The 27,286-nt window shown below is 42.1% G+C and overlaps 1 protein-coding gene across 1 annotated transcript; it reads right to left on the bottom strand.

Moving 5' to 3' along the window:
• Window positions 1-5,184: 5,184 nt before the first annotated feature.
• Window positions 5,185-10,771, bottom strand: T265_14726 (hypothetical protein; the record flags this gene model as incomplete). Its single annotated transcript, XM_009174965.1, has 4 exons — window positions 5,185-5,524; window positions 7,746-7,931; window positions 9,787-10,023; window positions 10,642-10,771. The coding sequence occupies 4 exons, from the start codon at window positions 10,756-10,758 to the stop codon at window positions 5,408-5,410; spliced, it is 657 nt and encodes a 218-aa protein (XP_009173229.1).
• Window positions 10,772-27,286: the final 16,515 nt, after the last annotated feature.

Raw genomic sequence — 27,286 nt, 5'->3', positions numbered from 1 at the left:
TTCTTCTTCTGAAGGGCGATCAAGGTTTACATTCCATTCGCCCGTATGCATTACCTCCACTGGTTGTGTTGCATGAGGCCAGCTGAACTGCTCTTCGAAGTGTTCGGCCCATCTCTCCAGTCGACGCTGTTGCGAGTGAATTAATGAGCCGTCTTTTTCATTCATCGTTTCGCTGACCGTTGCTTTGCTAGAGCCAGTCGACCGTATCAGTTGATTAAGGGCACGGCTGTTTCCCGTAGCAGAAGCCTTCTCCATCCCTCGAGCTTTCGATGTCCACCAGAGCTCTCGGTCTTCCCTTAGACTCTTCACTATTTGCCGTTTGAGGGATTTCCGTGCGTCGTCGTACTCGTTGCCTCCTGGTATGGCTTTCCTGACATCAATCATGGACAACGACCTCGACGAAATCCAGTGGTCCTGTGGTCGAATTGGAGAAGTCGGCCGGGCAGCACTGAACGCCGCTAGCATAGCTCCTTTCACATTTTGCCACGTTTCATCCACATGTTCTCTGCCACCACAGTATTGTTTTACTGTGGCAAGTTGTTGGGCTAGCTCAGATCGATAATGTTGAGCTATGGCAGTTCTTCGAAGGTAGTGGATTGGCATGCTTCTTTCCGACTTGCAATGGTCTGAAGGGAAGCGAACTGTCAAGCGTGCGCGCACCACGGTTTAATCGGAATCAAGTGGTGTGCCCCAGAAAGAACGGCAGTCTTGAAAACCAAGGTTTATTCCTTGGTTTTATTCTTTCCTTTCCTACATAAGCACCACTGCAGTTTTCGCAACAAGCCTTTATGGTTACTTCGATAATTATGATCTCCAGGTTGTTCTCTGCTGTCTACCTGTGCCCCAGAAAGAACGGCAGTCTTGAAAACCAAGGTTTATTCCTTGGTTTTATTCTAATATTTCCTACATAAGCACCACTGCAGTTTTCGCAACAAGCCTTTATGGTTACTTCGATAATTATGATCTCCAGGTTGTTCTCTACTGTGCTGTCTACCATGAAAGCAGTGATCTTTTGAAATTCCGCTGGTGATAACCATCGGTTCGTGTTTCAGCTGTTGCTTTCTGAATGAACGTCACTTGGAAATTGATTGACTTTCATTATTTTATTGGAGCAAATCTGGTTTGCTCTGTCCCTTAGTTACAACAGGACAGCTCATCCCGTATAAGAAAAGTAATCCAGATATCGTCCGAATCGGGTCGCATGTTGATACACAGTGACATCATGACAATACGAGGCAGTAAAGCTAAACGGGGCAACAAAATTTCACTTCTGTGAATGAATGTTGCGACTGATGTTCCAAAAATATTTACCACGGTTTGTACGGCATTTTAATACCGAAATTTCTACCTAGGCTACCACCTTTGCACATAGGATTTAGGAACGACAGTATGAAAAGAAACACTTTTTAGATACTTTAACTCAGGTCCAGTGATACAAAGCCCACCGAATATCAGAGAAAATAATTTTGCACCTGTACTCAATGTAAAGACTGAAGAAGATACGCGAATGACCCGCTTTAGCACAACTGGACTTGTCGTGTATATTACAGGCGCTTAGACACAGGAAGTGACAACTGATCTTGAATTAAGCATAATAAACTGAGTCTTAAAAATGATTTATGGGTTCTGTTGGGATAAATTTGTGATTATGGTCAACACGATGACAGATTACATAATCTTGTTACACATCCGATATTGCGAGCCAAAAGGGTCCGATGTACCATATGAGCATACTTTTGTGTATAAGTTAGATTAATGTGACAAATTAGTTAGCAATCCCATTATCTTTGGAGTTTTTTGGGTGCAGGATATGCCAAAAGAGTAAACACTGTTGGTGTACTCTAGCAGTTGATGAAATCTGAGTACGAATGCCTCTACCGCTTTGAAGCGCTCATAATCCGTGTTTATTGTATTCTTGATTTTTAACCTCTTGCGGTAAGTACTGAAATATCCCTCTACTGAAGCGTATCCATTCCTTTCCCCTATTCTACGGATAGTCGTGCCATCTTGCCAATATATTTTTATTTTTTTAGTGCTTTACCGGCTTCCATATCTGGAAGCACCTTGATATAGGTCTGTTAATGCCTCTATGAGGAGTCCTCTGAGACTTTCAGCGTGATAGTTTGTGCTGCGTCGATGAAATAGACAGGTTTTCTTCAAGTCTCTTTAAAAACGATCACTGACATTAATTGCAATACCCAACTAGCAAAATTTTCTAACAGTGACGATTTTCTGATCACATTGTTAGTTGGCATTTCGTATTACCAAAATTGGAAATCCAATAACAAACATCAGTCAAATGATGTCGGAGTTCAGAATAGCAGTTTTGAATTTGTATGTCAAACAAACGCATATATCAAACGCCTTTTAATACCAAAGGCTGTGATTTGAACCGGTCATCCTATATGCACGTGGCACATAAGACGGAATCATTCACAACTCCTGTGTCACATCTGTGTCAACGTATTTTAAACCTCATCTTTTTCGTCCAGCGGTGAATAAAGCTGCTTTAGGAGGGGAATTAATCAGAGGAATTTATCAGTGGAGTTTAATGGACAAATACGAAAAAAATGCTAAAAAAAAATAGACAGGCCACCAAGATACGCAGATGAATATCAAGCGTTACTGAGAGACTCGGCGATTGCGGAACATGCAGTCGACAAGGGACACAAAATAGATTTAGAAACTGTTGAGGTTTTGAGGCGAGGACTACGGTCCACGTCACAGACTGATCTCCGAGGCGGCAGAAATCGTCAGACATCCCAGTGTTAACGGAATAGAAGGTGTAGAGCTGGCAAGGAATTAATCAGAGGAATTTATCAGTGGAGTTTAATGGACAAATACGAAAAAAATGCTAAAAAAAAATAGACAGGCCACCAAGATACGCAGATGAATATCAAGCGTTACTGAGAGACTCGGCGATTGCGGAACATGCAGTCGACAAGGGACACAAAATAGATTTAGAAACTGTTGAGGTTTTGAGGCGAGGACTACGGTCCACGTCACAGACTGATCGCCCAGGCGGCAGAAATTGTCAAGCATCCCAGTGTTAACGGAATAGAAGGTGTGGAACTGGCAATTATGTGGAGAACGGTTCTGGATCAGTCGAGCTGACACGTGTTGGTGTGCGGTCATCGGAAGGAAGAGTGGTCATCAGCTGAATTCCACTTGACCTCAAGCCTCCTGAAACTAAATTATCCGAGCAATCAAGACCCCACAAAGACCATGGAAATCTATCAGTGGCAACCAAGGTGAATCATCAACTAAAGCACCCCAAAGTGGAAGATTAACGAACCAAACCTGATCGGAATTAATTTGAACCCCTCCCCAATCCACCAAAGCAAGATTTTGACAATTTCACTAACCGACAAGAGCCGATAATTGACACTCAACACTGATCTAGTGTGATGATCTGAAGAGGACTGGCTTACTGATTGGTTCCCCGTCTGCCCTATAACCTGGCCCATTTGGTGACCTGCTCACTTCGCCTGATGAAGCTTTTGTGTCAAAAGCGAAACGTTGCCCAAATAATAACTACCGATCGTTTATCAAACTCTTCTGAAACGATGACTTCTCAATCGGTTCCAAACCTTTCCCAATTGATTGAAATACGAAGACTTTTTTTTAAGAATTGGTTCCACAGGAAGGGGTTCTACAGGAGGAACAATCGTCCCAAAAATCATAACTTATTTCCTCATCATATAAAATGCCTGTCTTCAACGTCTCTATTAGGATGAAAATTAACTTATTTTCCAACCAGTTTACGAACTACTTATAATTGTGCTTCTTTATTTTGCCCGTTTGATGCTCTTGCTTGACCCAGCTGTAACCGCATAACATCTCGGACCATTCAGATTATCTTGTCTAGACTATAAATGCTGTTCAAAACAAGGGTGTTCCATAAAACATCGGTGTGTCCTCTCTCACCATTCACTCTGAGAAACACCGCGAATCGTCCGAGGAGTCTTACTAAATTCATCCTACTTGATTCTACACTAGATTGAGATTTATTTAAACATTCAATTGGTCGTTCGTTTTAAGACAAGCCTACTTCTATCAGTCGTAACCAGGGCTACTGTAGCCATGGCGACAATGGAATATTAACCCTGAGTATGCTATTTACCTGTGAGTGTGGGCCGGAAGGATAGAAAAAAATTTTCAGCTACTAAAACGTTCAAATATCATGGACTTGCTGAATTTCTACCTAGTCAAAGTGTCGTCTTACCCCATAGATTGTTTCTTGCTTCATTTCAGGGATAAATCGGACAAGAGACTACCAACGTGAAAGACTGTGACATTAGGTAAACAATTTTGAAAACCTAAACGTTTTCATCAAATATTCATACTAGTAGGTTTCTTATGGTCAAAGAGAGCCAAAATTGAACGAGCTAATGAAGGATTTTCGAACGCCTCGTCCAAACTGTAGAAACCGTCGTCGGCTTCATTCATCATTTAAATCTTACGGTCACTATTAAGATGCTCTTCATGAAGCCAGTTAGAGGGTCCCTTTTAAGAATAATGCACTAACAGAGAAAAACAGCCGTTTTAAACCTGGTTGATAATTCTATTCTCGAACAAACTGGATTATACAAAAAACCCTCATCTTTTTAGTCTGTGATTTGGAAACGCTGAAACCTGGATGATGTAGTGTGCGCCGATACAAAGAACAACAAAGATTCAATCAAACGCGAAACCTTTCGTATGGACGATTCATTAAAATTCGGATCCTGCAGAATTATCCGCATTCTTGCTCAAGTTCTGCCAATTTATTTACGTTCACCTGCTGGGAGCTTGAATTAAAGCTCATTATGGTTATTTACCATTAGACAATCGTTTGTAAAAACAAATCCACCCTATGAGTAGTAATGAGAGGTGAATCAATATTCTTTCAAACGATACATTAGGAGGCTTCGTCCAGCACTTGTATTTAAAGACTATTGTCAATGAAAGATACACATGTGGTTTGGGTAAGTCTCCTATCTGCAGCAATCTAGCTTGTGACAAAATATCACTTGTTCTTATTACAATGTAGTCAGCTAAGTCCCTGCTTTAACTGAGATGAGCCTAGCCAGCAGCGCTAGAAGCCCACGTGAGAAAATAATTTTTTCACCCAAATCAATGTTCTGTTTCTAAAATATGCAATGTTAATGACCCTCACCGCAATGACCGAAAATACGGTTTATTTGGTAACTGTATTATAAAACAAAGGTACAGAAAATACTTCGAAACTTTGAAAGAAATAGCAAGGGAATATAGAGATGTCCCAGATATTGGAATACGTTCCTCATGTGTGGTTTTCTTGAATTTTCAGGTGATTGCTAGTCAGCAAAATCTGTCGTATGATTACAAAATACAAATGCCAGATTATTTGATAGACCAACCTTTCTGCCACAAAGCACCAACTGTTTTACACGTTCTGTACCTGTGTTTTAAGGATTTCCTCCACAGGTAGCGATTTGCCAGTCGCTGTTTTTATATCTCTCACAACGAGGCCATTCCCAAGCAGATACAGTGGCCGGTTATGCTGTGAAACATGATTGGCAAGAAGCAAGTTAGTTGTTTCAGAAGAATTTTGTCAACGTTTGTTTTAAAAAGGATAATATCCAGAATGAGGCTTTTTCTTGCCCGCAGAAAAACGCTGAACATACTTTTTGGTCTATATAATTTGACTAAATGACCTGGTCTTTTACCACTTTCACTAGACAGCTTCGAATCCCAAACGTTTACCGTTCCTGTTGATGAATACACTCTCAGCTTCAAAAGTTGAGGGTTCACGAAGGCCTCTCTCAAATGAGTTCCTTGCTGCATCACATGATTCCAATTGTGTGTTCTCCCACAAGTCTATCCCAATGGGTTTTTGACATTTGAATCAATGAATTTTAGAGCCGATGTGCATCATCAATCCAAACAAAAGAGCCCAGAAAACTGAGCGATATCAAGTCAAAGTTGGGACTTACATGATCAGCGTGATATAAAGGCCGTGCCCAGGAATGTTTATTTCTAGATACTGCACCGGAGCAACTAAGAAGCTCTGACCCAAGACACCTATCCAAGACAGTACCAAGTATCAAAAACAAACATGCTGGTGGAACTATATGGGTTGTAAGGCCACAAAACCAAATGTATATGGGGAGTCTTTGTTTAAGGTTATTGGTACTAACCGATCAACTTCATCATCATCGTTAGATGGGGAAGCCCTTAAAAAGAATTACATCTTAATAATAAAATTGAAACTTAATGGCTTCCAATTGGTCTCTCACTTTGGTGGCATGAATAATATTCACATTTGATATTGAGATGAAGTGACTTTAATGTTAACAACCATGTATTACGACAAACATTCCAATTCAGGTCATCACAGTAAAGTGGCAACATAATTTTCTCCACCTATGCAACTTTTAGACCCGGTTTAGATAGACATCTAGGACGATAGGTAGGTAAACAGACAGAAGGATAGATAGATAGATAGATTGATAGATTGATAGAAGATAAGATAGATAGATAGATAGATAGATAGATAGATAGATAGATAGATAGACTGATAGTTGCACAGTAGTCCCTGTGTGTATCGTGTTATGCTATGCTAAGGAAATATTTCTATCCTGTCAGTTATACGGCACTCACCACATTTTCTTTCTTTGCAACCAACACTTGTTTACCTCGTTCTGGGGGCTTCAGCAATTAGATTATCAATTTTCCAGTTCTCAGTTCTCTAACACAATACACTGACTCTAACAAGCACCAACCAAAAAATCGATTTATCGCCCAAATATGAGAATATCAGTAAACATTCCCGGCTACTGTCTGAGATGGTCCCGTTACATTATCTTGAAGTTTCGTCCCCTCGTTTGAACAGCTGCCCTCTGAACAGGCTGAATCATACAATCGTAACAGATTTATTGTCTTGGGAGGCACTAATGGATTATTGAGGGCACGCTTCCCTTGCCTCTCAAGAGCAACAGTGAAATCCCCAGTGCTTGATAAAGAAAAAAACTTGAGCTCACTACCAACTCCCTTTGGTTTGAACTAACCAGAATGACTAAGCTGGAATAGAAGGGGTGCTCCATTGGAGAAGACACGGATGCAAGAGATTCTACATGCGTTATACATATGTACATGATTTGAACGCACGCTTCAAAGATTATGCAACCGTCGCGAAAGCTTCTCCGTTATCATTCCAACCAGGAAACGTGCACAAATAAATTAGAGCCTTTGGTACACAAAACATTAAGTTCATGATTTCCTTTATTTGATTGTTTGAAACCGTGTTTCCATGCAACCCAACATCTTGCAGTCTGAAAAGTAAGCCAGGCTGGGTAGCACAAACGCAGACATCACCATAACCCCCAATGTCTCAGAGGACTGGAAGACATCTTATACGCAGCTGACTGATATTCATCTGCATGTCGTCAGGAGCGGTAAGCTAGTAGAACTCTTCAGTAAATCAGTCAGACGAGATACTCCCCCAGGTTTTTATCCAGTCCTCGTAAACCTTCAGTTCACGTCCAGGTGTTTAGGGCTCCAGAATATCTTCGGTGTACAAACTACCTCCGTCATATAAACACTTAATCAGCTCAACTCAAAAAGAGACATTTCGTGAGAAGCGAAGTGCATTCGTAGGATTATATAGGTAGCTGCGTCCCAAACTTATATTTCAATGCATGCGCCTTGGGTCGGTACAGCATAACACCTGCTCTCGTTGCTCTATCAAAAAAGAAGGAAAATTCTAAAATTAATAGACGAACCTCTGTTTGCAAAAACTCCCGCATGAGTTCCGTAGGATTGCGGACCATCCATAGTTGTAAATGCAAACAAGCATCTGGATCCACTTGTTGCTGAACTGCAACAATTTCATTTTCTAAAGCTTCAGCAATAGACCCTGCTTGTTCTTCACCGTGTTCGGGACGTGCATCTTCCACGACTTCTTTGTCCTGAGGATTCGTATGAACATGTACGTGGGATAAGTAAGGCATAGTAGACCAATACTCCTATACCAACACACAATATACGATAGGTAATATTTTTCAACTGCCGAGATAAATTCTACTCCTCACTAAATTATCTGTAATATGTTAGCTATCTATGTGAACCTTAACTTCCGGATAACAGCACGCAGACAAACTTTTTTATCATGGGATGAGCTAGTGTATTGAACTGGGCAACGCAAAATCACCAAAATATTGACCTTTAAATTGCCAAATTATCCCAGAAAACGGTTATCAACTATCAACCAGATATCTGATTGAAACACTTTATCTGGATCGCCGTCTTTTTCCCTACTGTTTTACTCTGCTGTACGGTTTTCTTTAGCCTTTTATTCAGAAAGACAACAGCCCAATGGTACGCTGCACTGGATGAGAGTTAAAATAGTTTAATAGATGGGTGTTGGCAGTGATAAGAAGTAATGATAAGTAGGTAGATGTCGTAGCTCAACAATTCTGTAAAACTTAGTATTTTGTCACCCCTGTCGGCTGATTAATTGTGTCTTACTATGAACGCGAAATTGCAGATCTGTAAAATTCCCACACTTCCAGATCTGTAATTCCAAATTGTGCAGTCCAGCAAGCACGGATGGATGAACTGGCAGCGATGTGTATTCATTAAAAAGGATGCCGAATTACTCAGCTACGGGATTTAATTTCTACCTAGACCCCGCTTCTAGAAGATTTACAGCAAATGACAAACGAAATCTTCTCATCGTTTGACACTCAACTAAATCTTGGCAAATGTTGGACCTGTAGAAAAAGCAATCGCAGTTGTTCCCTGAAAAGGAAAAAGTCTAGTGTTATTGCAGCTAGACGAAATATATTTGATTCTTATTTGCTCGGCGGTATAGAGGAGGTAAGCTATCAACACGTTTCGGAAATTTATCCCGTGTCACAGCTCAAGTGATGTTGTCGTTCTACATCAAAGTCAAAGTTGTCGCGCTCCTGTTGAAACTAATCATCAATGTAAATAATGCTCGTAAGGGAATATGAACCGCATGATGGTGGCCTTCGTTTATAGCGCATTACTCATCTGTTGTGTGGCAATCATGCCACATGGAAAACGCAGAATGCATCAGATCTGTTAAATGTCACGTGACTCAGAGTGAACCGGACCACAGTCCCCAATGTGACCTCCGAAAACAATCAGGCACCTCGGCCGTTCAATGTATTCTATGTCGACGTCCGAAAAAAATTGGATTGCTTTCTACCGGTCAAGAGAGTGGCCGCCTAAAGTGCCAATCTTCCTGGTGGTCGTTCCATTAGAACTCGCATGCAGTGTGCTCTTCGAATCACTTCATAAGTATTGACAAATCAAAAGCCCTAACGAAAAATGGTGTGTGGTCAAGAACACTCATTTGCAGGATTGCTTTCTACCGGTCAAGAGAGTGGCTGCCTAAAGTGCTAATCTTCCTGGTGGCCGTTCCATTAGAACTCGCATTCAGTGTGCTCTTCGAATCACTTCATAAATATTGACAAATCAAAAGGCCTAACGAAAAAAGGTGTGTGGTCAGGAACACTCATTTGCGAACTTGATTGCGGCTAACTAGAGACCCGATAAGACCATTCGTTCATGACATTCTTCAACTTAATTTGCTCCTTAAATATGAAACTCGTTATGCGCGGCCATTTTAGGTGATCTTTTCAGATCATAAAATTAATGATGTTTTCAGTGGCCATTTTTCTACATTTCGCGGCAGGCTGGGACAGTATTTAGCTGACGCACATTTGTAAAACATTTATTATCCTTCCTAAAATCCGCAACTACGTATCCGGCGGGATTGTATTTTAGCAGCCTTACCTGGGTGGCTCCCGTAGTTCTCAGAGCGGGGGAAGGAAGGAAGCCCGGTTTCTGTGTTTCCATCCAAGGAATGCTGCTTGGCGGCTTTGACTCCCTTACAGGTTGAGTGTGCTTCGCCTTTGTCAACAGCTTTTGTGATTTTCGATTAATGATATCCGAATCGAGCTCCTGCTCTTTGTTTTTTTGACGGTCTTGTTCCACAGCCATGATTTTCCGTAATTTCTCATCTTCATGGCGCTAAGTGAAAGAAGTAACGGAAAATAAAACCAGAACATTGCGCTGAACAGCGCATTGAAGATGCCTTCTCGAATGGTGATGAAAAGTTTGCAAGTCAGTTGTTGACTTCGGCGAACAGATCAACTACCAGTTAATGCACCCAAGCACCCATCTCCGAAACAACAGTTGGACGGTGGAAGTCGCAATCTCAAATGAATTTATTTATTGGCACTGATGGGATTATTGACGTCCAAACCAACCGTCGTCAAATCCATACTCGCTACTGTCATGGTAGCTGCGTACTCACAGCAGTCGTTTCCAGTACAAAGTGGCGTATTTATAAGATAAGCTTTTCAATCTAAATGCTCACCCTCCTCTCTTATTGAAATCAGTTCATACTGAAGGTAGTCCAGTACTTGTATTCTAACCACTCTCTTAATAATATCTTGATATAAAAACGATCCTTATAAACCTCATATCCGAACTCAACATCTTAGAAACCTACGCATTAAACATTCATCGGTCCGATACATTCTACTTGTTCCTTTGCAAAACAAAGCTCTAAACTCTGAGATGAAAGAGGATTCCTAACAGTAAAACGTAGCCATTTGAGTAGCTGTCAAACTGAATTAAACTTACGGCGTAGTTCTCATCCAAAACTTCAACCACAACATCAATCCCACCACGTCTCAGAAGATCCGGCTGATCCCTGCCTAAGATGCCACGTAGCTCCCTCTCTGTTAAAACGTAATTCATTGCTTTGTTCACTTATGCATGCCCACACCAGATACTTATTGTTTCAAACCCGGGTTTAGCAAAGGCAGTTCACAAAACTTCGTATTGGATGTTGGTCACGTGACCATACATCGGTCAGCTGATGGTTCGCTCAGGCAATATTCACTGTCTGCTGCTGTACTTCTGTTGCTTAGGTAAATTATCAGTTAGAGACCAAACTACAGCCTTTCTCCAACGCCCCATTGTTATGATAGTGTGTTTCAAGTTAGATAAACTATTGGAAGACATGTTGAATTTACCGAAGGATAAGCTAGTCTAAAGTCTACAAGCATGATTCGGAAAGCGGATGTTGCTCAAATGGGCGATTTAAATTATATGATGACCTTTTTTGCATATTTCTCCTAGTGCGCATGCAAAGCAGACGTTTAGGTCAGTCATTAGTTTTTTCAAAGTCCCAAAATGCGTAACTGAAAGTGGGACGAAACATCAGACTCTTAAGGGTGTCTTCTAAAGCAGAACCTATGACAAATAAAAGAATAAGTAGCTTCCGAATCACGTTGACGGTAAGAGTTCACCAAAGTTAAGGATATCGACTTCAAAGAAATATTGACCAGCTATGCTTATAGTGGAAAATCACCACAGTGTCATTCAAAGAAATATTGACCAGCTATGCTTATCAGTGGAAAACCAACGTTAGGTAGAATACTTTTCACCAGTGTCGGTCGCTTTAGGTGAAAATTCAAATTAACTAATAGTCAACTTTAACACACGTCACACATACACCGTACCAGAATCTCGACTAGATTTCTAATGAATATATTACATAAATCCGAAAAATATCGACCTTTTAGAACTCAGACCATTTAACTACCAGTTATGTAGAATTCATGGTTGTTGAACGATTTTTAGCCTGGTGAATGTTCTGGGTATAACAGTTGAAATGAACGGGCACAGTTGTTTGCATACATGAACCAATTAGAGCTTTTGTTTCGATAACTTCTCAACTGACAACCAAGTAAATTTTTCTGCCTAATTAATGTGAAAAACCAACGATTATCTCTGCCTGCATTGTAGGCGTTCTTTTTGGGTTCACAATGCCAAAATCCTGGAGAAGTAATGAGCTGAAAGTTTTCATTCAAATTCCTTTCCTGTATTTTTAAGATAAGTGTATAGCTCATTCTGTATTTTAAGAGCACAAAACTGAAAAGAACCGGTCAGAACACGTGAATCTCATTGAAATAAATGTGTTACCTGGATGCAAAGTCTCCGAACTAGCTGTTTGTGCAAGGGAAGAATTTTAGATGGGCACCTAGCACCTAGATCTTGTATGCGAATGTTCCGCGGGGTATATATGGTTATTTAAGGTTTGGGGCAACTCCGAGGAATTTACTCAAGACCTCCAGAATGCTTGGTAAACTAATGTAGTAAACGGTGAAATTCATCTAAGCGAGCGGCAAGCACCAATGAAGCAGGACACTTGAGCACTGGAAGAATATTTTTTAAATTTTCTAAATTATCCATATTTCTTGTCCAATCATTCTGCCTGTCAGACAAACCTTAGGATACAGATCAGTCGGTTAATAATTTGTGCCACTTTAGTGAATCTAAATTTTTCACTGTAGAAGTCGAAAAAAGTTTCGAGATCGGCACGATTTCTGTCACAGTAAGCTACTCTTTGGAATCTGTCTCCCCCGAGAGAGTTGGTTATGACTGACTTTATTATGGAGACATTTGCTCAGCTGCTCAGCCGTCCGTATTCTACATGAATGGTATCGTACTATAAGGAATACATAATCAATCATTGGCCTACATCCCTAGATAACCGAGATGGCTCAATTCCAGCGACTTTTATTATGCCTGATAAAACATACCTGTCTAGGCAGACACGTGTTTGCAAATTAAGCCACTCCAACGGACACTCCAATCCATTATTTTGTTTACGACTAGTAGCACGTCAAGTCGATATTTCGTCCTGTAAGTAAAGTTAACCAGTGCCGAGAAGTCGAGGCAAACGGTGCAACCGTTTCACTCCTATTCGAAATCATCAGCAGCGCGAATCTAGCAAAACCCAGGTGGTTAAGAACCCCCAACCTCGTTGCAAGTAAGTAAAGGTTAAACAGTTCCAACTGTGACAGGAGCAGTCCGCATTCAGACAGAACAGAACGTCCTCCATCTTTCACTCTCGAAAATCACATCACGCGGTCACCTGCTGAGTGGCATCTCAAAGGACTGCCACTTAGATGGAACCCACTCTTGCCATTTGTGTTGTTCTTCCATTTCGGGCACTTGTTGCTTTCCTGAAGGAACACGACACAAAAGGGTATAAATGACCACTTTCCCTTTTTGGGAACAGACTTTCGGTTAGTCTTGTGTTTTACTTTTCCCCACATCGTGAAGGTTACGAAGTATACTCAGTTGCACACTAATTTGGTTCCAAAGGTATACTCGGTTGATTATCAGCTGAAGCTATCATTTCTGACATTCTGCTAATGAAGGTGTTGCACAATGTCACTGCATGTATCTGTTCACACGACATTAGAAGTAATGCAGTCAGTTTTTTGTAGGAATACTACTTATAAGGCTTCTGAAAACTCCACTCGTTGGTAGATTCCCATTCAAAACTACATCATGTAAGTGAAAGCAACTCGTGTCAAAAATCCAACGATCATTGTACCTTGGTTTCATCTTTATTATGAACAATCGGCTCCTCAAATATAGTACAACTGAAGCATGAGGCGGGCTTTGTGCACTGCATCCAGCTAAGGAGCATTGGAGACGAAAGATTCAGTGGGATTGTGGTCGGTTCTCTCGTTATTACCAACATACTTTGCAGACAAGTGTGTTTCAATATACGTAGAATCTTGTTTTTAGCTATGACGCAAGACTGATGGAAATAAGAGGACTGCCTGCCTCCTGACAATAAAATAAGGCAAAACAGAGTTTTCGTTGGCCTCATATGTAGCATCATGTGAGTGGAATAAGCAAAGCACAACAACGGACGGCACTACGTCGCATTTCGTTACGTAGTAATTGTGCAATGCCACGGGGCTAATGTGTCGTTTCGGTAAACTAGATAAAGAAACGACCGTAGGCATCTGTTTCTCAATGGTTGTTTCTCCCTCGCACGGAGAACATAGGCTTTGTTTGGAGGAATACTTGGGTGTAGGGTAATTTGGGTGGTCAAAGTCCACATTACAGCGTTTGGTAACAGTATGAAAATATGTTCTTCCACCTCAGTAAACTGGTTTGCATTAAAACACAGTCTCTGCAGTCTTTAGGCAAAATACTTCGCGAGTTCTCCAGCATTGTTGACATATAGACATCGTTTTGTGTGAATCAGTACAAGTCTCGTTTTAGATCATCCCGAAAGTAAAAAAAACTACGGTGACTTTTGCAGTGTCTGAGGCATGAGAAGCACGTGGATGGATCGATCACGCGTAACTACACCGCTTTAACTTCATCCCGTGATCACTGTAATTAGATGAATGCAGTCATCGTGTAAACGAAAATCATCGTACCATGTTTCCGAATCAGTTTGATTTTAGAAGCCATCTTGTAAACTGCCTGCTGAACGCATGACCAAGTAGAGTCTCAGTTGGTCATACGACTGGAAGGTTACCAGCTTTCGATAAACGCATTTCTCTATTAGAATTGGTCAAAATTCTAATCTTACTAAGCTCTTCCTCTTCGATATTTTTCCATGACACACAACAAACGTTTCAGAATCATTCTGATCTTCACGCCTGTTACAACAGCCTTTACTACAAGTACGATATGAATCTTAAGGTTACGTACCGATGGATGGTTACGTCCGATGGATGTACATTCTGGAGCGTCGGTGAAAGTGAGCAGTGTTTAAATGGGGCCACCATACAAGTCAGCTGCACAGCACCGTCCGAAGGATGCCTTCGAGTAAAGCGAGTTCGCTGAAATTACCGATGGAACAGCAGACATTTCCAGTAATTTCATCGGCGTAGTTGATCAATATTCTTGTACCCATAGTAACATCGATTTAACGATCTACGTTAAGAGTTGATGGAAATATACTTGCTGATTTCCAGAAGTCAACACAAAGAATCCGAATCAACGAACAGTTGTCTCGACAAACAATCTCATTCGCATATCAATTCGGTTTACACGGGACAGTCAGCTGAATCTCTCATGATATTCTTTAATTGAATTTGCTGAAGAGTTTTTAGAAGTCTTGTGAGTAGTTTCCTATCAGGAAAGCCAGATTCGTGAAAGCAACCACTGAATACCCGAAATCTATTGAGACTCTCAGCTCCGCTAGATGTTGTCCAAACAGACAACGCCCCCTCAATATGCAGCGCGTCACAGCCTTGTAGCAAACCCAGACAGCGTTAGTCAGCGTTGATCAAGGTCAGACAATGCTCCCGTAAGATGCAGCGCGTCTCGGCCTCGCACCAAAGCCATACCGCGTGCTTCAGCATTGGACCAAGTTAGACAGTGTCCCTCCAATACTTAGCTTGAGACCGTTGTACTCTCGCACTCGCTCGTTCGGAATATAGATGTTGTGATTCCTTCGGTGAGTCTTTTTTTATGGCACTAGGAACTGGAGCGGGTCAGCAGCCAGGTAAAATAGATTAGCGAATCAGCGGTTATAACATTTCCTCTATGAAAGTAACTTACATCTGACTTCGAACTGGTGCCATGTGTACATTCAGCCATCAACATTCTGCCTCCTTACTGTGGTTTACTAGTGGGCGCTTGGCAGTTTCAGTAGTTTACTTAGTATGAATCCTTAAATTCACCGACAAATATTCCAGTACAGCTTTCTGAATTTCTGGAGTTCACTTTTGCAACTCAAAATTTACGAGGTGATATACAATCAATGCGGAGCAAATGACGAATAAGCGTTCATTGAGCAGGACATATCAGATTTGGTCTACAAGTAGTCACGGGCAGTCTGTAACAGAAGCTGTCCACTACTGCATAACGCTCAGATATCCACGAGTTCGCTGCTGCTGGCTGAGCTATCGCTGGTCAAGCTCAAGGCTTACTCCAGCAATAAGAAAGGTAGGAACTCAAGGCTAAATTTTCACGATAAGGAAAACGCGAACAAAGAGACAGTTGCCCACAAGAAAAACCTATTCAGAGGGACAGAACATGGAGCAGTCCTACTTAAAAAAACAGACATGGAGAGCTGTCTTTCAGAGTCATCCGGGGTTGTCAGCTTTTAACTAGAAAAAATACATTCCAGAAGTTATTCTGGCTTTTAGCCTCTTGCCCTAGATGTTGATAGGTCTGAATGCGAAGAAGCTGACGCATTTAGTTTTGCTGGTCCTTCGTTTTATCGCATTCTAGTCTCCAAACGTTGGCAAGTCGCGTAACTTTAAACGAATAGAATTTCCTGTACCTGTGTTTTCGAAGCGTCGATGAGGTTGGTTATTAGCCTGGCGTATTTATATGAATGTGAACTACTTACGTAGCGCATCATCAATATCTTCGGTAGACTGACTGTCACATTTATGATCCTCGCATAGGAAAAACTACCTCCGAAATTACCGATTAAAGTAGTGCCCGATAGACCATTATTTTTTAATCCGAAGTTATATGAAATTCACCAAAATCTGTAATTCATTCATCAAATGACTGAGTGAAACGGTTTTGGCTGGCAATTAAAAGTGATTAGTGGGCCAGGTTGATCAGTTGATCAACGCAAATCAGCAGTTATTTTGTCTATTCGTCTGACTACTCGTCAGTAGAATGTCTTATCTGATGGTTCCATTTTTGGATTTTGTTTCAAACGGGCTTAAACGCATACTACTTCGCTACACTGTCAGATATTGACGGCTGAATTCTCTCGATACCCGTTTCCCAGATAGTTTTTGTTACCATATCTAACTGTAATGGGGAAACGTGGAAAATGTCTTTAAGTGAGTGAACTTACAAGGACTAGGTAAAACTCATCTTTCAATGACAGAGGATGCACCGTACAACGAACTCAAAGATGAGTGAACATATGATTCCTACGAAGTGTCTACAAAATGGAGCACGATGAAACCGTCCAATAGCCTCAACCCTAGAGTTTTATTCCGAGGAAAACTATGTACTCAAGTGGTTGTCACAACTACTAGCCCACCGCTAAGCACAACTACGCTCCCCAGTAATGCACTAATGATGTCACCTCGACTGGTGATGAAACGTTTGCAATCAAATTGCCCAGCTCAGCGAACAAGCCAACGGCCATCTACGCTACCTGAGCTACCGACATTTTCCTCTATACGTACTCAAGATTGATACGGCAAATGTGACGGTAACTGTTTCGATATCTCTTCGTCCCGCTGAGACAGATACGCAGTTAACAACAGGTTAAATCAGTCGAGAGTGTGAACCGGGATCAAGCGAGTTAAAAGTCGACAGGAAAGAGTTACACTCTTTATCGGAGTTGACAAGGTGTTTGAGAAACATGTCGTTAAGAGGTGAGTGTCAGCATTTCTACAGACTGCTTGTTGAAAATTGAAAATATTCATAACGATTGTCTAAAATCCTAAATTTAGTTGCATATGACAACTCTGACTGAGCTTCGGAAACAGGTTTCGAGCCCCGAACAACTTCGATTTGATGTACTCTGTCAATCTGGTGTGCGAAAATTGAACTCCTAATCACATTTTTCTCCCTTTGTTGGTTTCCAGGCATCTGTTCTGCTTGTACACCTGTCTCCAAAGGAGCACACACATAGTGGTCCGACAATATGCTACTTGATACGGGGTTTCCAGAAAGGCACTCAACTTTTGCTGCTGAAATTTAGCTAACATTGAAAGTTGCAACGACCGTGGGCTGTAAACCTTGCTTCCTACAGGTTAGCTCCCAGCCCCTTATCTTTTTAAACAGCCAAACCACACGGAATATATGCATTCAAATGACCTTAAATGCCGCCCCATCCTACACCTGTATACTGGCATGTGTGTCACCGATTTACCGACCCTTAAGTGCCCGCTCCCCGTACGTTATACCTGCTCAGACTTGTTCCGTCGTGATATCCGAGTGATCGCACAGTCAATCAAAAACACGAGACAGGCCTTCGAAGAGGCAACCACAATCCATTTTATCCAGCCAAAGTTCCTCTCGCTGTTTCTTCGTGTGCGGATGTTTGACGCTGAGTCAATAGGAGTCTTGGGCAAATGCTGACGCCACGAACATAGACAGTCGAGGTTTGTTGCTCAGTTTTCCTTTGTGTAAATGGGATAGCAGACTTTCGAACTCATCTATTCGATATTTGGGATGGTTAGACCTACGCGTGACTCGCAGTTCCGTATCGAGAACCTCAGCTGTGCTCAGTTGTGCTCGTGAGGTTTGATTGACAATCCGACCCATCCGACACTTCGTCACAGTTCCAGTCTTACGATAGCCCGGTCCGGCCCGATCCGCTCCTGGTTCAACTGGACGAGGCATTTTCCCCTCGTTTTCCTCACCACTATGAACAGATGATTGCATATACTGACCGAAATACGGGATGGAATTGCTGAACTGGACCAGAAGCTTGGGAATTACATCGGGGACAGCCGTTGACAAGACAGACATCTGAGGCTAAATGGAAGTCCCTTATGCTTCTCAGGTCTTGGTAGGAGGATGCAAAAGCTGTCCCCATTAACTTACAAGAGGATGATGACCGGTCAGACTACTGTGAATTTTGTGCACCAGACGGGCTAAGCAAGTGCGTTTAGCCCGATCAGTACTCGCTTGGTGGTAGCACCCATTAAGCTGAAGTTGCAATATCGGAATCCACAATTTTATATTGCACCACCAATTTACAGGTATCGCATTATCTAGAACACGTTAAAGTGAGATGAGATGACTTTTAATTGCGCATCGCTTGGTGCTTTGTGATGTTTGACCCACCTACAACCTGGTGGTTACTCTTCATTGAATCAAATTCCGCGTTCCATCATCGAGTGATCTACTCAGGAAGGAAAAACTCCCCCAAACCGAGTGACTCCTCAATCTGAGGAGCCTTCTCTCAGGAGGTTAGTAATAACGGCATAAGGATTAAATAGTGCTATTTTTATTTGAATTCCCCTAGAGATTGGCGAGATGGCCACTGCCAATGCTTTCCAGAGCAGCTTTTGGGCTGTTCGAGAAGTTTTAGGTTCGAGTAAATGATGAAATCTCTCTGGCAAATGTTGTAATCAGCTTCACTTCCTTCATTTGAATTCTGCGAGGCTTTTTAAAACTTTTTAGCGGTTGGGAGAACCCGAAAGAGGCTAAACAAAATTAGCTGCTGTCCACAGTCTCTTCATACACGTTAACTGCAGATATATAAGGAGAAATGATATAAGTAATGACCGGAGATACAACTGGATCGCTTCCAATTGCTTTTACTCCAGCGTTGTGATATTTTGCTTATTCGCACTCTAGAAAAGCGTGCTGAACCTGTGTAAGGACACCGATGCCGTAAACCCTCGTCGGAGTCAACAGATGTCTAGTGTGCCATCTACAGGATAAAGATAAAGACGGTAAAAATCAAACGACCAAAAATTCAGGCTACTATTGCACAATTGTTGGGATCTCCATGAATACTCAGCTTTCGCGGAGTGCTTTGAAGTATGTTCCAACCTATCTATCCTGTTTGTATTTCATCTGTGCCAGATTCCAGAGTATACCTATCAGGTTCAAGAAGCCTCCTGGTTGGGCTCAGCCTGATGCGAAAGCGCAGTTTATCCGTATTGAGGTTCCCGATACGGAACTTTGAGTGACGCGTAGGTTTGACAATTCTGAATATCAAAAGGAAGAATTGCGTTCGTCATTTAGGTAAGCAAATATGTACAACAAACATCAATTGTTCGCAAAGGAAACTACTCATAAGGTTGTTGAAAAAACCTCGACAGCCCACGACCAGTTTCGCCCTTCTTGGGGCTCATCAGGTAGGCGCAGTCCCCGAGTTTCCATCAACCTTATGTTCTACTTGAACTTAAATTGGACTGTTTTCGAGAAATACACCCCTTTAGCAAATCATGACGCGGCCTGTGTGCAGCACATTCAGTTGTAGAATATCATAAACGAGAAATTCAGTTCAGTCTCTCGTGAAAACGAAATTGATTTGAAAATGAGTGTATTTCTCGAAAATCAATTGTTCACGTTCGTAGCGTCAACAAGCTCACTGACCGGTACGGTGTAGTGTCAACGTCCGCACACCAAACAACGGCGAGCGGAATGATGGATCAGTAGCGTGGGTTGCGGCCGCCATCCCTATGACAGCCTCGTGATTCTCATTGGACGTGCGATCACTCGGACCTCATGAGAAAACAAGTCAGGGCAGGCTCAGCAAACGGGACATGAACGCGCTTGGGTAAGTAGGTCAGCAGCGCACACTGACACAGACACAAATGTCTGTCCATAGTGTCGGACAGGACGGCCTCTGCGGCAAGGTGAGTGGCGGGTACGGATAAGCAAAACAACCGGAGATCAAAAGTACATTGGCGGAGTAAGCAAATGAATGGGGTATTATCTAGTCAGATTCAACGATCCAGTTTGCGACGGTTTCAACACGGGGTTTCCATCAAAGAAGAGTCACCAGTTCAGAGAGCTAGCATGGGTCTGTCCTTGGATTCTAGTCGTGGTATCTTCGATACACATGTTTGATGCCATCCAAATTTCCCCCTTGTCGACGATAGGATGGTTCTTCCTTAAGAGACGTGTATATTTTTTGGCTAATTTTCAGTAAGGTATTAACACCATCATCAGGTCAATAAAAATGCTTATCATTCCATTACTTATACGAATTTCATCCCGCAATTCAGGTCAACTTATATTGAAAAATCTAGGAGCAGCATACCATCCACTTTTGTTATTTCTACCAGCCTGAATCTCGAAATTCCCGTGTGTTTCGAACCTGCAATTTCCCAACTAGTAGGTGACAGGCGCAACCAACAATGCGATTAGATCATGAAGCGATACTAAGCATCCTTCAATCACGCAGTTCGTATCATGTGGTCACGTGTTAACCGGCTTATCGATCAACGACTTACACAGATGAGAAGTCCATACATCTTAAAAGATGATTTCCTTTCGTTTCGTCATAATATGGGGAACCTTGAAATTCCTTCTCATCACGTACGTCTACATTTAGCAACAGCACACATAAAAAGGAATCTCAGCTTAACGCTTACCGAACCGTGGAACCTAATTAAGACCCTATTACTGTGTTCTAGCCTGAAAACAGTTGGATTTCGATGCACTGTCTCTCTGAAACCGCTACTTTGCTCTGAATGTTTAAAAACAGCTCATGAGACATCTGAGCTGGTATTCTGCTTTGTCGAAGTCCTGTTGTGCATATATTCGGTGGAATGCGCGCTCAGCTCAGTCGGGAGCAGATCCGTCTCCCGTTGTTCGGAGTCGACCCCTGTACCGTACAGATGTGACTCGTTCATGTAGCCGGGAGTAGCGTAAAATTCTCTGTTGTTGAACGAGTGTACTGTACTGAAAGAATTCCAAATAATTGACTCTTCTATCGAGTTAAGGACCTTCATTCTGGAACCATGTGAGAAACTGAACTGTTGCAAAACTAACCCAGCTTCCAGACAGTCAATGGTATAACGTGCAGCCCACGTGCTAAAATAGTTTAACAAGGTACAGCTGAAGTGATGATTAGCACAGGTGGTGTTTTTCACTAGTTCCATGTGATTATCAACGTTTCAACGCATGTTGCAGTGCCTCCAATCTCGGTAAAACTGCGGAAATACTCAGTACCGTTTACCGCTTCTTTGTAAATCACGTGGCACTAATTGGTACTATAAAATACGGGGACGCGTTTACAAAGTTCGTCTCATTCTGTATAGTGAGTAGCGTTAATGTAGTTATATACTATCCTGTTTTTTATGTGATGCATACCGATCTCCATATCTCAAATGTTGTTCATTCTTCCCTTTTGCAGAAGTCAAACACAGGATGCCCAAACTGTCAGAGAAAGCGTACGTTCTATACTTCGAGCATCACTTTCATACGATCTATATTCGTCGATAAAGACGTACTTGTAATTTGATAACTGCATACAACTTGCATACAGCTTTGGTCTCGACAGAGTGCTTAAGTGAATCCAGTTCAATTACTTGTTTGTGCTGATCTTCTTCAGCTGCATTCAGCCGAGTCCCCCGTCAAAACCGAATTCGTATGCAAATGTAGGTATTTGGTGTAATCCGTCCAATTCTCCGGTCCAAGTAGAACGCAAGATTGATGGCAACTCGGAGATTGCCCCTACCTGATGAGCCCCAAGGATGGGGAAACTGATCGTGGTCTATCAAAGAGTTTCCAACATCTTTATGAGTATTTCATTCCGTTACGTAGCGCGCTTGTAATATTTTGCACGTTACTCCCACTAACCGAGAAACATTTTCGCTTTTTTATCCGCCTGATAGAAAACAAGCAATTCTCACCGTCTTCGATGAAATCGATAACGGTGACGGTAAGCTTACGGCGGATGAACTGTTCCGGTATCTGAACAAGAACAATGATCCTGTTACAACCGATGAGGCAAAGGCTTTTATAACTGTGTTTGACAAAGATAAAAATGGAACAATAGACCGTGAGGAGTTTATCAATGCTTTGGTGTCATAAAACAAGCACATTTGACGAAAAAATTTGTCGGCTTTGTGAAATGAACCTGTGATAAATAAACGTTGCTTGCTTGTGCCTTTGTTCACGTTGATCATCCTTCAACATTTGAATATAAGGGAACAAATACTGGTACCTTGCGTATAATTGGGTATTTGACAATCTTATTTTCGTTGGTTGGTAGCGGAAATCGATCCCGTCACTATACCTCGGCGTTCGATCTCCTGAAATCACCGTTGGAATAGTGAACGAACAAAATGTCATATAATGCATCTAAGATGAATCTCGCTGATTCTTCCTCGTTAGAGTACAAAAGTTCGCACCTCTTTCAGGGCTACACGAGTACGACAAAAGGTCAGGTACGAGTTAACGACTTGGCAGCGTAAGCGCGTACAGCCATGTAGCAGTGATCCAGAGCTTTCTCTCTGGGCGGGTTGGAGCAATAGAATACCAGTCTGATTTGCAAAAGTTAAATCGTGAAATAACTTCTGAAATGTTAAGCAAACCCTTGCAGTTACTTAAGGTATTCCGGATGTAACTAATTGTGCCTCGTCAATACCGTATTTTAGATTCCACTAATTAATGAATTAACTGCGAAAAAACATTGCTGGTAGGAGATTCAGAAATTTTAGTGGATGTTTCGTCCAATGATTCAGGTAAAACTCTACCGAGAATTATTCTGTCAATAAGCCAACTGTCAGTAACGCAGAATTAAAATTAGCCCGTAAACTGCATTAATCCTTCATCTGAGAAGTCGTCACACGAGGATCTAGTCAGCTAGTGACAATCTGGTGTGATTTCCGTGACTGAGGGTGAGTGGCGTTCTATCCCATCAGTGTGTAAGTTAATCACCATGTTGATCATATTCTGCTGGTATTCAGCTATTAGCCAGCAGGTCGTGGGTTCGAACCTATGTGGAAATTTATGAGACACACTACTGACGATTCACAACAAGTATGAAATGGCTGTACAACAATTTAAGACGTAGATTTGTTTTCGTTGCGGGACGGAATCATGAGTGAAAGTGGAAACGTTATTACTTCAAATTTCCGCTCTGCAAGTTATCCTGATTGTGCCAAAAAAAGGAGGAACTCCGGCTTCAATTCGCAAATAACAGTGACTCCAATAACTTCGAAAGGTCTGTCGTTTACTGTGCTTAAAAAACGTCAGTTCATTGGATGATGCAATGCAAAGCTTGCAGTCCTAGGACGTCAAGCACCCTGCGGATGCGGCCGTATAATATGATTTTCTCCTGTTTAATTTTGTCGTCGTGTCCGTCCTCAGTCTCTTACCGTTTAGTTCAGCCTACATAAGTGGACATGCCCCCACACGTAAACGGGTAAACGACCGTAGATTTTACAGACGGTGGAATTAAACTCTGACAGGTGCCACCACAACGCATTTTGTATTGTGAACAAAGTGACCCTTTTGCAAAGAGCTTGCTAAGTTATCAAAGAATGTATATCCACGAAAAATTGTTCGGTAAAATCTTTGCGCCATAAACGTCAGTTGATGGCATACGTTCTCGCTGATATCGTCCCCTTTGGAGAGTAGATTATTGGTCACGCCAAATTTCGGGGTAGTGTTGACGCAGTCCAGCTCATATATCAGTGTTTATCAACAGACAAACGGGAACACCCGTTATGCACTATGGAACGTCCAAGCCCAGTGATTTACACCTAAAGGTGTATCAGTGTAAATCTGACGGATTTGATTATGCAAATGTTTTATCATGTCGCATTTACATTGCATTGGCAAAAGCTACTGAAATGCCAATACAGTGCTGACCTGGATGGTTCTGTCGGTTCTACATTGCAGCTGAACCAATGCACGGAGGGCTTCCATTTATTTCCTCTTCCTAACTAAGTTCAGTGTTCATACGCATTAAGTTCAGCGACGCTAAAGACTCTTTTGTGTTTCCTCACGTTACCTCGTGGGGAAGAGAATTAGACCAATGAAAGAAATCACTGGATGGATCAATTTTATCTCACTTTTCAAGATTTACCCCGCGAATTCTCGTTAACTTGGTCCCAGTGAATTTCCTATTGCAGGTTTGGAACCAGTAAACGTCCAAACAAGCTGAACATCGCTTCTAGCCTTTGTCGGGTAAAAGAAACATTGGTATAGTTAATCTTACTGTGAGCGTGGTAATGATGCGGCCACCCATGTAAATCACGCGCATACACTGATGAAATACACACCGAGTACCCGATTTATCGTTGAGGCTAACTTCTATATGGCAGCATAATCACCCCGAACAACAGAGAGTTCCACACCAAAGGATGTGGAGACTCACCAAAATAATTGCGCCAGGACAGAAGCAGAACTGCTCAAAAGAAGATGACATGAATGTGGAGCTAGATCAGATTCGTATCAATTCAGAGTGATATACAGCTACCGAAGTTCTTCTTGCATCCTTCTGATACGGTGTTTTACTTAGGAGGGACACCCTCGAGACAGGTCAGTCTTCACAGTCGACCACATCTATCTGAGCTTTCAAATAGTGGAGCTTACTAACACGTATTTTTTTGGAGGAAACTATGTTGAAGAAATACCACTAATTAATAAGATCAGCTAGTTCAACGCAAAAGTGATAGCAGCCGTCGAAACGTCAAAAATAATGAAAATGACTTCAAGGTTAAGAGTGAGACGTAAATGCCACATTCATCCGCTTTATTCGGCATAAAGGTGATGAACCGAGAGCGCGACTGGAAAGACGAGTTGTTTGTTACTAGTCAAACTGAGATAGGACAAACAAACTGCAGTTCGAAATGGGAAATTCGAAAGCCACATAAACGGCAGCACATGGATCGATTGGTTTGTGGATTAAATGTGCGTATGTATAATCGAAGAATAATCTTTTCTGATGAGGAAATCGGCCCTTTTGAACCACTCTGTGAAACATATGTGCACCAAAATCGTCAACCCACACAAAATGGACGGACTGAAGTTTTGCTAGGGCCCACCCCCACGTCACTGTCCGGTGAATACTAACAGTCGTGTAACATCACCGATACCCCACCACAACAGGGTGCCTCAAGTGATGCTACTGATGGGCAGTGGAGTGCGCACTGAAGTGTCTTGCTTCTTCAACGCAGGATGTAGTCCAGGACGTTTTCCTCGACTGTCTGCCCGACTGATGGGCTTGAACTTCCCTCGATAAGGCAACCGCAAATACAACTGCATTGTCAAGATGAACACTGTGGGATTCAGCTGGGATTTAATATTCCCGCTCACACTGACTTAATTTGCAGATAAGTGTATTTTGACAATTGCTGTTTATTTTAGGCTTACTTGTTTACCAGTGCTACGTCAGCACGCGTATCAATCGTCGGCCTTTTCCAAACCGATGGTCAACCGGCGAGAGATTTCACTCTTTGTATGAAACTGCAAGTTCCGTCGGGCCAAGCATTCTGGACATACATGTTCTCACGAGCCCATTGTCGATGACTAACCACGGTAGGCCACGGAGGTACGTGTGCGAATCGCCTCAACTACCGATCGATACGATCAGGTCTGCAAGAGGAACACAGGACGTTGCTGGTCATACAAGTGCTGGGCCAGGCTGAACAGGTCAAATCCACGAAATGACAAATCAACCAATCCCCATTACTCTGGTGTTGTGGCCTTCACCAACCGTCCCTCAGGATCAGCTTAATGTTGCAACAAGGCCACGGAATTGGTGAAGCTAGATTTTTTGAGCTCATGAAAATAGGATTCCCGAGGCTCATGCAGAAATGTCGGCCCACAGGAACAGTTTAGGTTCGTGTTTCACGTGCGATGGCTTGGTCGTTACATGTCACATTTCCTAACTGGGCCCTGGGAGGAATGCCTGGCTGTGAATGCCACCAACCCAGCTTGAGGAGAAGGATGGACGGTAGCTGTAAAACTACAAACACTTTTATCAGTAAAAGTTCAGCAGATATAAAGCGCCGTCCACAAAAACTATCAGCGTAGTGTGGTGTCAAGATTAAGTGAGCTACGCAAATCAGTTGTGTAGGCAGAATCTTCGCGGATGCACAGCGTTGAATTATCGAAGATGATACATTTGGATACACAGAAGAATCTCCCCTTGTAGTCGATTAGTAATTAATGCCGAGATGAGACCAATGTAGGCATTCAAATTCATGTACAAGCTGTGGCCTGTACCGTAGTATATAACTGAGAAAAAGTACCATGAACGGCTTCATTTCAACGGCTTACGTCAAAGTGCACGTCACTAGCTGAACGACGTGGTTGCTGAGACATGAGCCGCACCTGAATAGCATTGACTCAGTTCACTCAATAGTAATGATTAACCGTAACAATATTTCGGGTTTGACAGAGGATGACTTCACTTAGATTTAAGATTGGATTTATATCCTAATACAAGCAGCTCCTTTGGAACTCGGTTGCTGATCGTTGCTGTGTTCGCCCAGCAAGGCAGGTAGCTTGCAAACTTTTCTCTGCCGATTAAAAGGACATCTTCAGTTCGCGCAACGCAAAGATCGATGAGCTTTCTTCGTCATTTTCGTGTTTCGTATGTCTGTAATTCACAACTCATAAGCTGCTACCAAAAACCAAACGCTATATATTTAAACAAATCTAAAGAGGAAACAATCTCCGTTATATTTTCTCCGGAAGATCACCTACCATGACGAAGATGACATGTTAGTTATGTGATTCCCAACTGCTAAAATATCATCTCTTAAGGGCTGCAATAGAACGTAAATCGTTCCGTCTTTAAAATAAATAACTGAAACAAAATTTCTTCGGATCCACCCGAAATCCGCATTCTAAACCATTAGTAAGCCTCCTGATAACCACTTGTGGCCACGGGGGAAATCATTCTACCATTTCACAAAGAACACAAAGTGTATTTACTCTGAGGAAGAAATATCTTAGTAGAGGTAACAGCAGCCTGAACTGGGTGGCCCAGACGCCATTCTGGGTGTGGTACAAGTTTAGCGAATGTAGACGGGGTCAAATATCCTTTTTC

Source organism: Opisthorchis viverrini, assembly GCF_000715545.1.
Source record: "Opisthorchis viverrini unplaced genomic scaffold opera_v5_254, whole genome shotgun sequence".
NCBI lineage: Eukaryota > Metazoa > Platyhelminthes > Trematoda > Opisthorchiida > Opisthorchiidae > Opisthorchis > Opisthorchis viverrini.
The sequence above is the reverse complement of the archived record's forward strand: the minus strand, read 5'-3'. Positions and strand labels throughout refer to the sequence as shown.